This window comes from Vulpes vulpes, chromosome 14 (genome assembly GCF_048418805.1).
Source record: "Vulpes vulpes isolate BD-2025 chromosome 14, VulVul3, whole genome shotgun sequence".
Classification (NCBI taxonomy): Eukaryota; Metazoa; Chordata; class Mammalia; order Carnivora; family Canidae; genus Vulpes; species Vulpes vulpes.
The window spans coordinates 77,858,550-77,874,180 of NC_132793.1; the positions used below are offsets into that span (position 1 = coordinate 77,858,550).

The 15,631-nt window shown below is 38.2% G+C and overlaps 1 protein-coding gene across 3 annotated transcripts in view; it reads right to left on the reverse strand.

Annotated features, from left to right (window-relative positions):
• IQGAP2 (IQ motif containing GTPase activating protein 2) overlaps positions 1-15,631 on the reverse strand; it is a 295,353-nt gene that overhangs the window by 91,997 nt on the left and 187,725 nt on the right. For all 3 annotated transcript variants that reach the window (XM_072736972.1, XM_025998283.2, XM_025998284.2), the window contains one exon: positions 11,415-11,539. In XM_072736972.1, the coding sequence (XP_072593073.1) occupies positions 11,415-11,539 (125 nt within the window). The remainder of the gene's footprint in view (positions 1-11,414; positions 11,540-15,631) is intronic.

A 15,631-nucleotide genomic window follows, 5' to 3' on the forward strand; every position in this document is an offset into this window, starting at 1 on the left:
TTCAGTGTAATCCCTATCAAAATCCCAGCTGCCTTTTTCTTTCAAACAGAAATTGACAAACTGAGTCTAATATCCATATGTAAATGCAAGGAACCAAGAATAACCAATGTTGAAAAAACAACAAAATGGGAGTTCTCATCTTCAAAACTTATTACAAAGCTACAGTTAATCAATACCACATGATACTGGCAAAAGGACAGATGGACAGATTAGTGGAAAGGAATTTAGAGTTCAGAAATAAACCCTTGCAAAAAAAAAAAAAAAGAAATAAACCCTTGCATTTATGATTAATAGATTCTTTTTAAAGATTTAATTATTTATTCATGAAAATACAGAGAGAGAGAGAGAGAGAGATTGAGAGAGAGAGGCAGAGATACAGGCAGAGCAGGCTCCATTCAGGGAGCCCAACGTGGGACTCGATCCTGGGTCTCCGGGATCACGCCCTGGGCTGAAGGTGGCGCTAAACCGCTGAGCCACCCAGGCTGCGCTAAACTTAGTCGTTCTTTTTTTTTTTTTTTTTTTTTTTAAGATTTTTATTTATTTATTCATGAGACACACACACACACACACACACACACACACACACACAGAGAGAGAGAGAGAGAGGCAGAGACACAGGAAAAAGGAGAAGCAGGCTCCTTACAGGGAGCCTGATGTGGGACTCATCCCCAAACTGGGATCACATCTTGAGCCAAAGGCAGATGCTCAAACACTGAGCTACCCAGGCATCCCGATCAATAGATTTTTGACAAGAGTGCCAAAACAACTCAACAGATCTAAGTCTTTATAACAAATGGCACTGGGACAAGTGGACATCCACACGCATAAGAGTAAAGCATATGCAAAAACAAACAAACAAACAAAAACACAAACCTAAAATGGATCACAGATTTAAGTGTAGAAGCTTAAACTATGTAACACTTAGGGAGAAAACAGGAGTAAGTCTGTGGCCTTGGGGTGGGCAGTAAGTTTAAATGTGACACCAGAAACACAGCTAAGGAAAAAGATAAATACATGGGATGTTGTAAAAATTGAAACTTCTGTGCTTCATAGACACCAAAGAAAGTGAAGACAATCTACAGACTGGGAGAAAATACTTGCAAGCTCTGTATCTGATAAAGACTTTATACCTTATATACGAGTATACCACTATATATGCAGTTCTTATAACTCAGCAATGAAAAAAAGCCCAATTTAAAATGGATAAAGGCCTTGAAATATACTTCTTGAGAGAAGATATACAAATAGCTAATAATCACATGAAAAGATACTCAATATCAGATAATATCTTAATAGATAGTATCAATATCTATTAAGAAAAGGCAAACCCAAATCCCAATGAGATATCACTTAATACTCACTGGATGGCTATAATAGAAAAGACAAACAATAACAAGTGTTGTGAGGATGTGATGAAATTGCAACTCTCATAAAATGCTGGGAGGAACAGGAAATGGTACAGTTGTATTGGTAAACTGGCAGTGCCTTAAAATATTAAACTCCTAAGTTCATACACTCAAGGGAAATGAAACCACAGGTTCACATAAAAAGTTACACATGAATGTTTATAAAAATATTTTTAACAATTAAAAAGTGGAAACAACCTACATATCCATCAACTGATGAACGGATAAACAAAATGTATACCCATAGGATGGCATATTACCTAACCTAGGAAAGAATAGGAAGTATTCGACACGGACACATTGAAAACATAATGCTGAATGAAAGAAGGGAGACATAAAAAGACACGTTAGTTGCATTATTTTACTTATATGAAATATTCATAATACAGGAAAATCCATAGAAACAAAGCAGACTAGTGGTTGGTGGGGGATGGGAAGAGGCGGAAAGGGAGTGATTGCTAATGGGTACCAAGTATCTTTTCGGGGTGATGAAGATGTTCTGAATTTATACAGTGGTGATGGTAGTAAAGCTTTTTAAGCACATAAAAGTCACCATAAAAACACATAAACAGGTCAATTTTATGATATATGAATATATACATATCTCTCTCAATGAATCTGTTATAAAATGGGAGGACTACTTTACATACAAGTAGCACAAGGATGCTAATTTCTAGTGTAAATCTCACTTAGACAGCAGTGCCAAGATAGTGGATGATGGAACCAAAGAATAACAGGGCTGGAAGAATTTAACATAAAGATGTACAGAAAAGAAAACTAAAGTACCAAGACGTTTGGATTACATTCTTCTATCCTTTACATTCTACACATGCTTTCTAGTCTTCTGATTACTCCACTTCATCACTTTGTAAAGGATGCCAAAACAGAGAGAGTTCAAAATCAATTCCCTATAGACCAGTAGAGTGAATTTCCAGGTCAATGGAGTCCAATGGTGTCTAGTAGAACATTTTGCGATGATGAAAATGTTCTCTATTGGGCCTGTCCAATATAGTAGCTATTAGCCATATGTAAGTATTAAGCATTTAAAATGTGACTACTAAAACTGAAGAACTTAATTTTAAATTTTATCTAATTTTAATTATTAAAGTAGCTACATGAGGGCAGCCCGGGTGGCTCAGTGGTTCAGCACTGCATTTGGCCCAGGGCGTGATCCTGGAGTCCCAGGATCGAGTCCCGCGTTGGGCTTCCTACATGGAGCCTGCTTCTCCCTCTGCCTGGGTCTCTGCCTCTCTCTCTCTCTCTCTCTCCCCCACCCCCTCTGTGTCTCTCATGAATAAATAAATTAAAAAAAATAAAAATAAAAAAATTAAGTAGCTACATGTAGCTGGAAGTGTAAGGTAGGCTCCACAGAAATTAACATAGTCACTCATGTTTTAGGATATTTTTAAGATTTGAATATGGCTGATTAATATCACAAGTTGTTTCCATAACATTTTACCTGGTAAAATAACATCTGGAGCCCTAATTCATGGATATACCGAAAGAAGAATAACCATATTCATCAGTTCAACTTTCTACCATCTCTACCACACCACAGGATCTTAGGAAATAGACTATAAGGTCCAGGAATGAAAAATACAGAAGCCAAGCTATGGAATTTGACAAGTTTCTGCAACTCTAGCAAAAGATATCTATTTGGAGGCCCCTTCTCAGTACCACATAATTATTAAAAATAAGCTATCAGCCAGTCATAAAATACTAGTGTATGTATGTATATTCATGAATATACTTAATATACAGTTGACCCTTGAACAATGTGGGGGTTAGGAGCACCAATCCCTCATGCAGTCAAAAATTCATGTATAACTTTTGACTCCCCAAAATTTAACTACTATTTGCTTACTACTGATTGGAGGAAGCCTTACTGATAACATAGTCAACTAACAAGTATCTTGTATGTTTTTATGTATTACATACAGTGTTCTTATTATAAGCTAGAGAAAAGAAAATGTTAAGAAAACCATATGGAAAACAAAACACATTTATAGTACTGTACTGATGAAAAAAAAATCCAAGTATAAGTGGACCCGTGCAGTTCAAACCCACATTGTTCAAGGGTCAACTGTCTATGAACATACACACACATACACACACTAACAGGGGTATGTGCTTCCCTGGTCAGTACTGATGGATAAAAACTAGTAAAGAAACTAAACATTAACCAGCAGAAAGCTTAGAAAATAAAAATTCTTAAGGCCAAACTTATTGCCATTTTGTTAGCTATTTTTCAAACACACTTTACAAATATGACATGGTATAAAACTACTGTTTCATACCTGTAATTTATAAGAACTATCTTCTTCTTGATGCTCAAATTAAAAATATTTAGCAAAGTATCTCCTGAATAGATACCCATAAACACCACCTCATTAAGAATGAAAAGACTGGGATCCCTGGGTGGCGCAGCGGTTTGGCGCCTGCCTTTGGCCCAGGGCGCGATCCTGGAGACCCGGGATAGAATCTCACATCGGGCTCCCAGTGCATGGAGCCTGCTTCTCCCTCTGCCTGTGTCTCTGCCTCTCTTTCTCTCTCTGTGACTATCATGAATAAATAAATAAAATCTTTAAAAAAAAATAAATCCCTAGCATTTAGTCAGCATTGGATAAGTGTAAGTTTGAATGAACAAATGAATAAAGACCTTTACACCAGATTAGGTAAAAAAAAAAAAAAAAAAAAAAAGAATGAAAAGACTTATCTGTAGAAGGGACAATTTCAAACACCCAGAAATTATTCCAGATTATAACACTTCAATCTGCTTGAAGAATATGCAAAAATACTTCTCTAACATGCAAGTTACATTATCTCAAAACACTGAAGAACTCAGGAAAGTATGTACTATTCACACACAAGGTATCACCATTTTACCATAGAAATTATAACCTAGAGAGCACGGAATACTTCAGATCATACCCTAGACACAAAGTCCCTTTCGCAGACTGTTCTAAATACTTTCAAACACCCCATCCAAAAATGATCTTAACAGAACTACGTCTGAGAAAGAGAATATGTGTTCCTAACGGCCAATCACCTGGGAATGACTGCATTCCAGCTGACTTGATTGAAATCACTTGTTTAAGTTTTTGTTTGGTATGTTTCTAAGAATACAAGCTGCTGAGGTCATAGTAAATGACCTCATGGGAGCTGAAACACCTACCCAGAAGCCCCCTGGGCACATCTGCATCACTTCCTTTGTTTATAAGAAAAGGGATAATCCCACTGCTGAGCTTCAGTCCATGACCCACTTCTTTATTTTTTTTTTGAGGGGAAAAGAGGTTTATTTTTGAGAAATTATTAAACATTTATTAAGCACTTACTCTATGCCTAGGAATCTGTTGAGCTATCTGCATAAAAAAGTAAATAAAAGATGGCTTTTAGGAAAAAGATACTCAATTAAGGTGACCAAAATAAAAACATAAGATATAAGGAGAACAGAGGGTTTAGAATGTCTACTGCTTACATAAGATGTCTCCCACATCAAACAGCACAACCAGAATGGAGCTCTTTATTTGTTCTCCCACTACTTTCTTTTAGTGTTTCAAGCTTTTTTTTTTTTTTTAATTTTTTATTTATTTATGATAGTCACAGAGAGAAAGAGAGGCAGAGACATAGGCAGAGGGCCAAGCAGGCTCCATGCACCGGGAGCCTGATGTGGGATTCGATCCTGGGTCTCCAGGATCGCGCCCTGGGCCAAAGGCAGGTGCCAAACCGCTGCGCCACCCAGGGATCCCGTGTTTCAAGCTTTTATTTAAACTTTTGTTAATTAACATATATTGTAATATTGGTTTCAGAAGTAAAATTTAGTTACTTATCACTTACATATAACACCCAGCGCTCATCATAACAAGTGCCCTCCTTAATACCTATCACTCATCTATCCCATCCCCCACCTCCCTCCCTCCATCAACCTCCAGTTTGTTCTCGATCATTCAGTGTCTCTCTTTTTTAAAAAAAGATTTTATTTATTTATTCATGACACACAGGGAGAGGTAGAGACACAGGCGGAGGGAGAAGCAGGCTCCTCACAAAAAGCCCAATGCAGGACTTGCTTCCAGAACCCTGGGATCACGCCCAGAGCTGAAGGCAGATGCTCAACTGCTGAGCCACCCAGGCGCTCCTCATGAAGTCTCTTATGGTTTGTTTTCCTCTCTCCTTTTTTTCTTTACCCTTCCCATATGTTCATCTGTTTTGTTTCTTAAATTCCACCTATGAGTGAAATCACATGGTATTTGTCTTCCTCTGGCTTATTTCACTTAGCATAATACTCTTTAGTTCCATCCATGTGGTTGCAAATGGCAAAACATCATTTTTCTGATGGCTAATATTCCATTCCATTCCACAATGGAATATTATATTTCATAATATATATAATAATATTTGTTATGTATTATGTATATGTATGTATACACACACACATACACACCATATCTTCTTTATCCATTCATCAAGTGATAGACATTTGGGCTCTTTCCATTATTTGGCTATTGCTGATAATGCTGCTATAAGCATCGTGGTGCATGTGCCCCTTTGCATCAGTATTTTTGTATCCTTTGGATAAATACCTAGTAGTGCAATTGTGAGTTGTAGGGTATTTCTATTTTTAAAACTTTTGGAGGAACTTCCATACCATTTTTGAGAGTGGCTGCACCAGGTTGCATTTCCACCAACAGTATAATAGGGTTCCCCTTTCTCTGCATCCTCACCAACATTTGTTGTTTCCTGTGTTAATTTTAGCCATTCTGACAGGTGTGAGGTGGCATCTCATTGTAGTTTTGATTTGTATTTCCCTGATGAGTGATGTTGTACACTTTTTCATGTGTCTGTTGGCCATTTGTATGTCTTCTTTGAAAAAATGTTTGTTCATGTCTTCTCTCCATTTCTTGACTGGATTTTTTGGTTTTGGGGTGTTAAGCTTGATAAATTCCTTACAGATTTTGGATAATAGCCCTCTGTCAGATATGTCATTTGCAAATTCTTTTCCCATTCCATAGGTTGCCTTTTAGTTTTGTTGACTGTTTCCTTTGCTGTGCAGAGCTTTTTATCTTGATGAAGTCCCAATAATTCATTTTTGTGTATTTCTCTTTCCTCCAGAGACGCGTCTAGTAAAAAGTTGCTATGGTTGATGTCACAGAGGTTGTTTGTGTTTTTCTCTAGGATTTTGATTGCTTCTGGTCTTAAATTTAGGTCTTTTCTCCATTTTGAATTTATTTTTGTGTATGGTGTAAGAAAATAGTCCAGTTTCATTCTGCGTGGTGTTGTCCAGTTTTCCCAACACCATTTGAAGAGACTGTCTTTTTTCCACTGGATATTCTTTCCTGCTTTGTGGAAGATTAGTTGAACACATAGTTGTGAGTCTATTTCTGGGTTTTCTATTCTGTCCAATTGATCTATGTGTCTGTTTTTGCGCCAGTTAACACACTGTCTTGATGACTACAGCTTTGTAATACAGCTTTAAGCCCAGAAATGTAATGTCTCCAGCTTTGCTTTGCTTTGCTTTTTCAAGACTGCCTTGGCTATCTGGGGTCTTCTGTGGTTCCATACACATTTTAGGATTGTTTGTTCTGTATCCGTGAAAATGGCTGGTGGTATTTTGATAGGGACTTCATTAATGTGTAGATTGCTTTGGGTAGTACAGACATTATAACAATATTTGTTCTAATCTGTGAGCATGGAATTTTTTTCTATTTGTGTCATATTCAATTTTTTTCATGAGGGTTCTACAATTTTCAGAGTAAAGATCTTTTGCCTCTTTGGTTAGGTTTATTTCTAGGTATCTCATGGTTTTTGGTGCAGTCATATGTGGAACTGATTCCTTGATTTCTCTTTCTACTGCTTCATTAATGGTGTATAGAAGTGCAACAGATTTCTGTACAATGATTTTGTATACTGAGACTTTACTCACTTTTCCTCATTGAGGATGATGTTAGTTGTGGATCTTTTGTATATGGCCTTAATGATGTTGAGGTATGTTCTCTCTATCCCAACTTTGTTGAGGGTTTTTATCAAGAATGCATGCTGTACTTTGTCAAATGCTTTTTCTGCATCTATGGAGAGAATCATATGGTTCTCATCCTTTCTTTTATTAAAGTGGGGTATCACATTGATTGATTAGCAAATATTGAACCACTCTTGCAACCCAGGAATAAATCTGACTTGATTGTGGTGAATAATTCTTTTAATGTACTATTGGGTTCAATTTGCTAGCATCTTGTTGACAATTTTTATATCCATGTTCATCAGGGAAATTGGCCCGTACTTCTCCTTTTAAGTGAGGACTTTAGTTTTGCAATCAAGGTAATGTTGGCCTTGTAGGATGAGCTTGGAAATTTTCCTAACATTTGTTTTTTTGGAATGGTTTGAGAAGAATATGTATTAACTCTCCCTTAAATGTCTGATGGAATTCCCTCTGGGAAGCCATCGAGCCCTGGACTTTTGTTTGTTGGGAGTTTTCTTTTGTTTTGTTTTGTTTTTTTGTGCTTTGTTGTTCTTTTGAGAGAAAGAGTGTTAAGTGAAGGGGTCGGGGTGGGCAGAGGGATGGGGAGAGAATCTCAAGCAGCCTCCAGAACACTGTGAAGCAGGATGATAGGGGCTCAATTTCACAACCCTGAAATCATGACCTGGGTCGAAATCAAGAGTCAGATAGATGCATAACCAACTGAGCCACCCAGGCACTCCTGTTGGGAGATTTTTGATTACCGATTCAATTTCTTTCCTGGTTATGGGTTTGTTCCAATTTTCTATTCTTCCTCTTGCAGTTTTGGTAGTTTATATGTTTCTAGAAATTTATCCATCTCTTCCAGGTTGCCCAATTTGTTGGTATAAAATTTTTCATAATATTCTCTTATAATTGTTTGTATTTTTGTGGTGTTGGTTGTGATCTCTCCCATTCATGATTTATTTGGGTCCTTTGTCTTTTTGTTTTGATCTGGCTAGAGGTTTATCAATTTTATTAATTCTTTTAAAGAACCAGCTCCTCGTTTCATTAATCTGTTCTACTGTTTTCTATTTATCATTTACTTCTGCTTTTTATTATTTCCCTTCTTCTGCTGGCTTTAGGCTTCATTTGCTCTTCCTTTTCTAGCTCCTTTAAGTTAGGTTGTATATTTGAGATTTTTCTTGTTTCTTGAGGAAGGCCTGTATTGCTATATATTTCCCTCTTGTGACCTCTTTTGCTGCATCTCAAAAGTTTTGTACTGTCATGTTTTCATTTTCATTTGCTTCCATGTATTTTTAAATTGATTCTTTAATTTCTTGGTTAATCCCTTCATTCTTTAGTAGGATGTTCTTTAACCTCCATGTATTTGTGGTCTTTCCAATTTTTTTCTTGTGCTTGACTTCAAGTTTCATAGCATTGTGCTTATTAGAAAATAAGCATGGGGCAGCCCCAGTGGCGCAGCGGTTTAGCGCCGCCTGCAGCCTAGGGTGTGATCCTGGGGACCTGGGATCAAGTTCTGCATCGGGCTCCTTGCATGGAGTCTGCTTCTCCCTCTGCCTGTGTCTCTGCCTCTCTCTCTCTCTCTCTCTCTCTCTCTCTGTGTGTGTTTCTCATGAATAAATGAATAAATCTTAAAAAAAAGAAAAAGAAAAAGAAAATAAGCATGGTATGATCTCAGTCTTTTTGTATTCACTGAGGCCTGATTTGTGACCCAGTATGTGATCTATTCTGGAGAATGTTCCATGTGTACCCAAAAAGAATGCGTATTCTGCTGGTTGAGGATTAAATGTTCTGATTATATCTGTTAAGTCCATCTGGTCCAATGTATCACTCAAAGCCATGGTTTCCTTGTTGATTTTCTGCTTAGATGATCTGTCCATTATTGTAAGTGGGATGTTAAAGCCCCCTACTATTATTGTATTATGATCAATGTATTTCTTTGTTTGTTATTGACATATATTTGGGTGCTCCCATGTTGGGGGTATAAGTGTTTATAATTGTTAGATCATCTTGTTGGATCCAACTTTATTATGATAGAGTGCCCTTCATCATCTCTTGTTACAGTCTTTGGTTTCAAATCTACTTTGTCTGATATAAGTATGGTTACTCCAGCTTTCTTTTTATGTCCATTAGCATGATAAATGGTTCGCCTTGTCCTCACTTTCAATCTGCAGGTGTCATTAGGTCTAAAATGGGTCTCTTGTGGACAGCACAGAGATGCCTGACCAACTTTTTTAAACCATCACATAAGACTATAATGTTCTAATCCAATGAAAAAGTGGGCGTTCTCTTACAGATTTTATATTTGAGACACCAGATGAAGTAACCTACAAAGAAGAGTACCTACCAAATTAAAAAAGCAAAAATTCAAAGAAAGAAATATACCTTGTCTAGACTACATGGTTAAAATGATGCTCCTCTATGGCTCTACTGGAACTTTTCAGTGAGAAATCAACAGAGCATCCAAATCTGAGGAAATGCATTTAGCAGATTCTCCATTAAATTCACCTTCCACATTTGTCATGTCCCATTGGCTGCAAATCCTTATCCATATCACAATTCAGACACATGGTTAAACCTTGAAATGTGTGGCAGGCGTGGGATAGGAAGGGTAATGCACTTTCAAGTTGTCCATGAAAAATCCTTAGCTCTTTTAGATGATTTAATTACTATATTGTGCAATTCGTACCTGTCCACAATGGTATATTTATTTAGCTTTTAAAGCAATTATCTAAACATAGTATATCAAACTCAATACTTCAAGAACTTTAAACAAAAATACCATGGTTTGACATAACAAAACAAACCAAAACACAGATATATTAAATATTCTGCACTGAATTCCACAAATTCTAGAAAGGAAATATGATAAGGAAGTCTCTGAAATAACTGTTGTGGTTATGGCATGTGCCCTTCATTACATGAAAATGAGAAGAAATATGATAGTGGCCATGTTATACAGCCCATGGAAAATAGCAGTAGTACAGTTGCCTGGAGAGGTAAATGCTGTATCAGTCCAAAGATATTTTTGCTTAGGAATAATATCCACCTACAAAAACCCATTCTTTTTTTTAAGTTATACAAATATTATTTGTTACGACATTCTTTTCCTGAAAAAAGCAAAGGCTCTATTTGTTAGTCTGGGACAAAGTGGCATCCTCCACCCTGCTTTTTAATCAATTTAAGAATGAGAGTAAAGGGGTATCTTGGTGGCTCAGTCAGTTAAGTCTGACTCTTGACTTCAGCTTATCACAATCTTAGGGATGTAAGATTGAGCCCCATGTGGGGTTCCATGCTCAGCAGGGAGTCTGCTTGAGGTTCTCCCTTTACCCTCCTGCTGCTTGCACTTTCACTCTCTCAAATCAATCAATCAATCAATCTTAAAGAAAAAAAAGGAATGAGAGTAAAAATGCAACCATTTAGCACTGAGAACAATGCACCTTTGCCATATAAGCAGAACATATAGAAGTCACCAAAGCAGACCTGGACTGGATATTGCCAGAAAGAACCAGGGAAAAGTTAGAAAACAAAGATGGGATCTGATCTTCTGTTTTGCTTACCCAAACAGAGGAGTCCTACCCTTGATTTGCACTAGCCAAAGCACCCAAACCACTGGTGAATCATTGTGATTTGTGATCCTAAAACAATGGTTAGTCTGCGTTTTGAGTTTTTTCCTAGGGCAGGAACCTATGTTGTATTTCAAAAAAATGCCCAATTGAAAGGTCAAGATAAAGTTGAGTGCCTAACAAGCTGAGCTACCTAGAGTATTCAATTCTGAAGTACAAATAAATAAGAAAACATGAGGACTTCTACCTATGTATTTTTATTCTATCCTTTTAATGTCTTTTTACATATGTTTTGTAATGTGTATAATATGTTGGTGCAGTATTATAGGCATAAAATCTATATATAAATATATATATATGCCTATCAGAAGAGTGTACTCTCAAAAACAACATGAACAAAAATTTTGCAGCCCTAATCTAGGAAACTAAGTTGTCTAAACACCTTTACTCTCTCATTATGCTAAGAGAAGCGAACTGTTCTATACTTACGATCATTTTCTTCTTGAATTTGAATATTAACCATATCAATACAATTCTGAATTTCATTCCAGCTTAAGTTATCTTGCCCTTGGGATAAGGCTTCCAGTTTAATGGTGAGTAGTGCATTCGTGTAACTGTAGAAGAGAAAACAATCATTATACTCATCAGAGGCATTCAATCTTTGTTCATGTCATGCATTTTAAAATTTGGCTTGTGGCCAAAATTAGATATTGTAAGATTTAAGAGTTGAAAAGCATATAAAATTGTCTTGCAGCTTTGTGAACATATAGTAAGCTCACTTATACTAATGGTGTTTTTTTTTTTCCTAAAGATACTTTATGTACAAATGCTGTTTAATGAAAGTGCCTCAAAATCCAACCTCATACCTAACTCAAGCAAAAAACCCAAAAAACAAAAACCCTGAAGTTCTCAATTCTGTGAAATTGCTCCCCCCCCCCACCCTGTTTCTTATTTTCCATCCCTTTGCACTTTTTTGGCTCTGCTCAGACTTCAGATAACTTTTACGTGATAAAATTCAGAACCTCCAAGGTTCTCAATCTTTGCATCAAGGGTTCTTTAAAACAAAACAAAACAAAACAAAACAAAACATTTATTTATTCATGAGAGATACGTAAAGAAAGGCAGAGACATAGGCAGAGGAAGAAGCAGGCTCCTCACAGGGAGCCCGATGTGGGACTCAGTTCTGGACCCCAGGAATACACCCTGAACCCAAGGCAGACACTCAACCACTGAGCCACCTAGGTGTCCCAAGTGTTTTTTTATTTTTTTAATTTTTTTTCTTGTTCCTTCCAAAATTTGAGCTTTAGAGACCTTTACCCCCGTAACCTTAACCCAGATGGGCTACCCTGAAGTCTAACATGCCCAATGAGGAATCAAATAAAATACAAATGCAATTCCAGAAACCTTGTTGTATACCACACATCTTCAATGTACATTTCCTTGAAGACGTGATACATGATTTGAACCGGAATATTGCAAAGTCCTCCTCATCTGTCCATTTCTCCTAAGGCTTTACAGCAGCTCCTCAAAAACCTCCCTCTGTGTCTGCTCACTGCAATGGCACTCTTATACCTCATTTTGACCCCTGACCTTCCTCCCTATGAACAACCCTCTGGAAAAGAGAACTTGGCCAATCACTTAAATTACTTGTCTTTTAGGGGGAAATTGTAGGGAAAAAATTATCCATCTTGATATGTCACTAAGAAACTGTCATTTCTCAATAGTCAATTTTCCCATTTACACATCATAGGACCATGTTACAACCACAAGCTAAAATGATCTATTCTAGCCCAAAGTAAAGAAACTCAATAGTTTAGTTTGCTTTTGCATTACACCAGGGAAATAAAGACGAATCCTCTATGTACATATTTATTCACTATGTATTTTAGCTTCTATACAGCACTTTTGGATTGCTAACAGCAGAAGTTAAAAAAAGTAATATCACACTACGTTTAAAATTGTTTTCCTGGTTGTGACGGATTTTCTCAAAATTCTGCATGCTTTAAGGTAACACTCAGGTGCCTTCTATAGAGTGTAGTTTGAGAGAGAAAAACATCATTCAAAAGTGGCGGTGATGATTCTTTAACTGTGGCTGAATGAAGCATCACCAAAGTCAGGCCTGTAAGTGGCTAACAGTCATGTTTGAGATTTTAACCTTATCAAAATTTGAAGCCTAAGAAAACACTCTGTTACACTAGTAATACATAAACAATAATATTGAATACCAGTAACAAGATGGATAAATGTCAATTTGTACTCCTTAGCATCCCTTATAGAAAGAGAGCATTCTGCAAGAAAGTGCCAACTCCTTAAGCACATTTCATGTGCTTAACATGATCCAATGGGGATAACATGAGAAAGCTTAAAGATGAACAGAGAAAAAAAAATCCCATAATTGCCCATTGTTTCTTTAGAGATGAACAAACAGTAGCCAAAGGGAAGAGATTTTAGGAGTCATGTGACAGAGCTGCAAAGGCTTTTCCATGTGAGTATTAGTCTCTAGCACTTAGGTACCAGCTACAGAAAATACTCTGCAGTTCACCCTCCCAGAGAGGTCCAAGTCTCCTCCCTCCATGACTCTCAGAGTGCTCCTCACTGTTGGCTATGGGCAGACCAGTAACATCACATTTCCAAAGGGACCTCTGAAGCTTTGAGAAGATTATGATGCCAATCTAGTTCAGTGATGTTTACTAACATCAAACAAATGTGGCAAAGCCTGTGGCAAACATGGCAGGGGTATCAAGGTGAATAAAGCAAAGCCTTTACTTCAAGGAGCTTTCCGTCCAGAGGGTAAGAGACAAAAACTCAAAGAGGATATAAAAGCAGAGCACAAGAAGGGTCCTAAGAGTAGAAATAATGGAGTTCCAAGGAAGGAGAAGTGGAAGGAAAACCTTAGCGGGTGGAACACCTTGCCTGACACAGGCACTGAACTAAGCATTTACTCCTCATGCTGTTCTGCAGACGCAGAGCTGTGTTTTTGTGCTCTCTAGATGGAGAAAAGGCCATCAAAAGTCAGACTCAGATATTTTTTGGCCCCAATGCTATGTTCCTTTAACCACATCACACTAGTTTTCAGGAGAGATGACCTTAGCTGGGGCTAGGAGAAACATGGGAATAATTTGTGGAAGCATCATCTGTGGTAGGTGGCTCCAGCAGCGTGCCAGGAGAGGCGACAGGCACCCCATTTCCACGGTGAGAAGAGCACGCACAGCTGCAGACAGGCCAGAAAGCACATGGTGTATTTGTATCCAGCTTGACCCAAGTGCAAGGCACAGGGAGAGGTGGAGCTGGAGCTAAGGTCAGAACAACATGTTTAGAGAGGAGTCTGTTCTTATTGCAGAGGAGAGCCAGGAATCAGGGAGAGCACTGTAACCATAGCTACATTTTAGCACAATTAATCTGGGACAGCATATGCCTAGAGCCAACACCAACTCTACAGCATTTCTGTGAGAATTAGACAGAAGCGTCTTTCTGGGAAACCACAGGCCCAGGGAGGAGGCCATGGTAATGAGGTAGACATTTTGTGTGAATTCATCAAGGTGGCCCTGTCCCACCCTTTGTGCTATGAAGAACGTGTACGCTCACGCACAAGTACAACGGTGAACTTTCTTCAATCTGAAAACCTGCCAGCATGGGCTTCCAAGAACCAGGGTAAAAAGCTGACAATGAAGGCAAAATGCTGAGGCTGTGGGAGATCTCTTGGGCCCAATCTACTGTCAGTCCGAGAACCAAGGGGGACCCTGAAATCTCATGATGTTATTGGTCATTCAGCTGATCCAGAAAGTACTTAGGTCAAACTTTTAAAAGATTATGAAAAATAGCAAAATTTTTCCCCAAGTTTCCCATATAGAATACTCGAACTCTGAGGCTGTAAAAGGGGTTCTCAAATGGGGTGGTAAGACTATTTCCTTGATGAGTTATTTGCAAATTGGGCGTGGGGAAATAGGGAGGGATTTTGGTAATCAAAATGGGTGATCAGGAGGGAGGCCGTATGATTATTTAGAGGGCAGGGGAGATGATGTGAAATCTGTGGGATAGTCGTGACAATGACCTCACCAAGACGTCCCATTAGAGCTCCCCTGGGCTATAGGGTTTTAAAAAAGATTTTATTTATTCATTCATGAGAGACATACAGAGGGAGGCAGAGACACAGGCAGAGGGAAAAGCAGGTTCCCTGCAGGGACCCCTATGCGGGACTCGATCCCAGAACCCTGGGATCACAACCTGAGCTAAAGGCAGACAATGCTCAACCACTGAGCCCCCCAGGTGTCCCTGGGCTATAAGCTTTGTAAGGAAGGGATCAGCTCACCAGCTCTGTCTTCCACTTAAGCACTGAGGGACAGGAGCAAAGTCTGGTTAGGTGAGGATAAATGAGGACAGAAAAGATACAATTTGGATGTTATTATAGAGGTGAAAAGTCAAATTAGGTGGTAGCTGGGAAATGGCAACATCGTGTAGAGGGCTGCTGATGGGGAGAGAAATGAGCAGGCTGTTCACAGCACAAGTGTGCCTGGCAGAGGAAAACAAGTCGAACTTAAGGTTTTTAAGCTTGGGGAAGAGAATGGTGTCATTAGAAATAGTGGAGGTAGAAATAAATTACCTTGGTAACAGACTCAGGAGTTCTATTAATCAGGTAGCCAAATTTAAGTAGAACCACAGCATCGGTTTCTCCAAGAAGACTGAAAAAGAGAATCCTCTGTCCTACT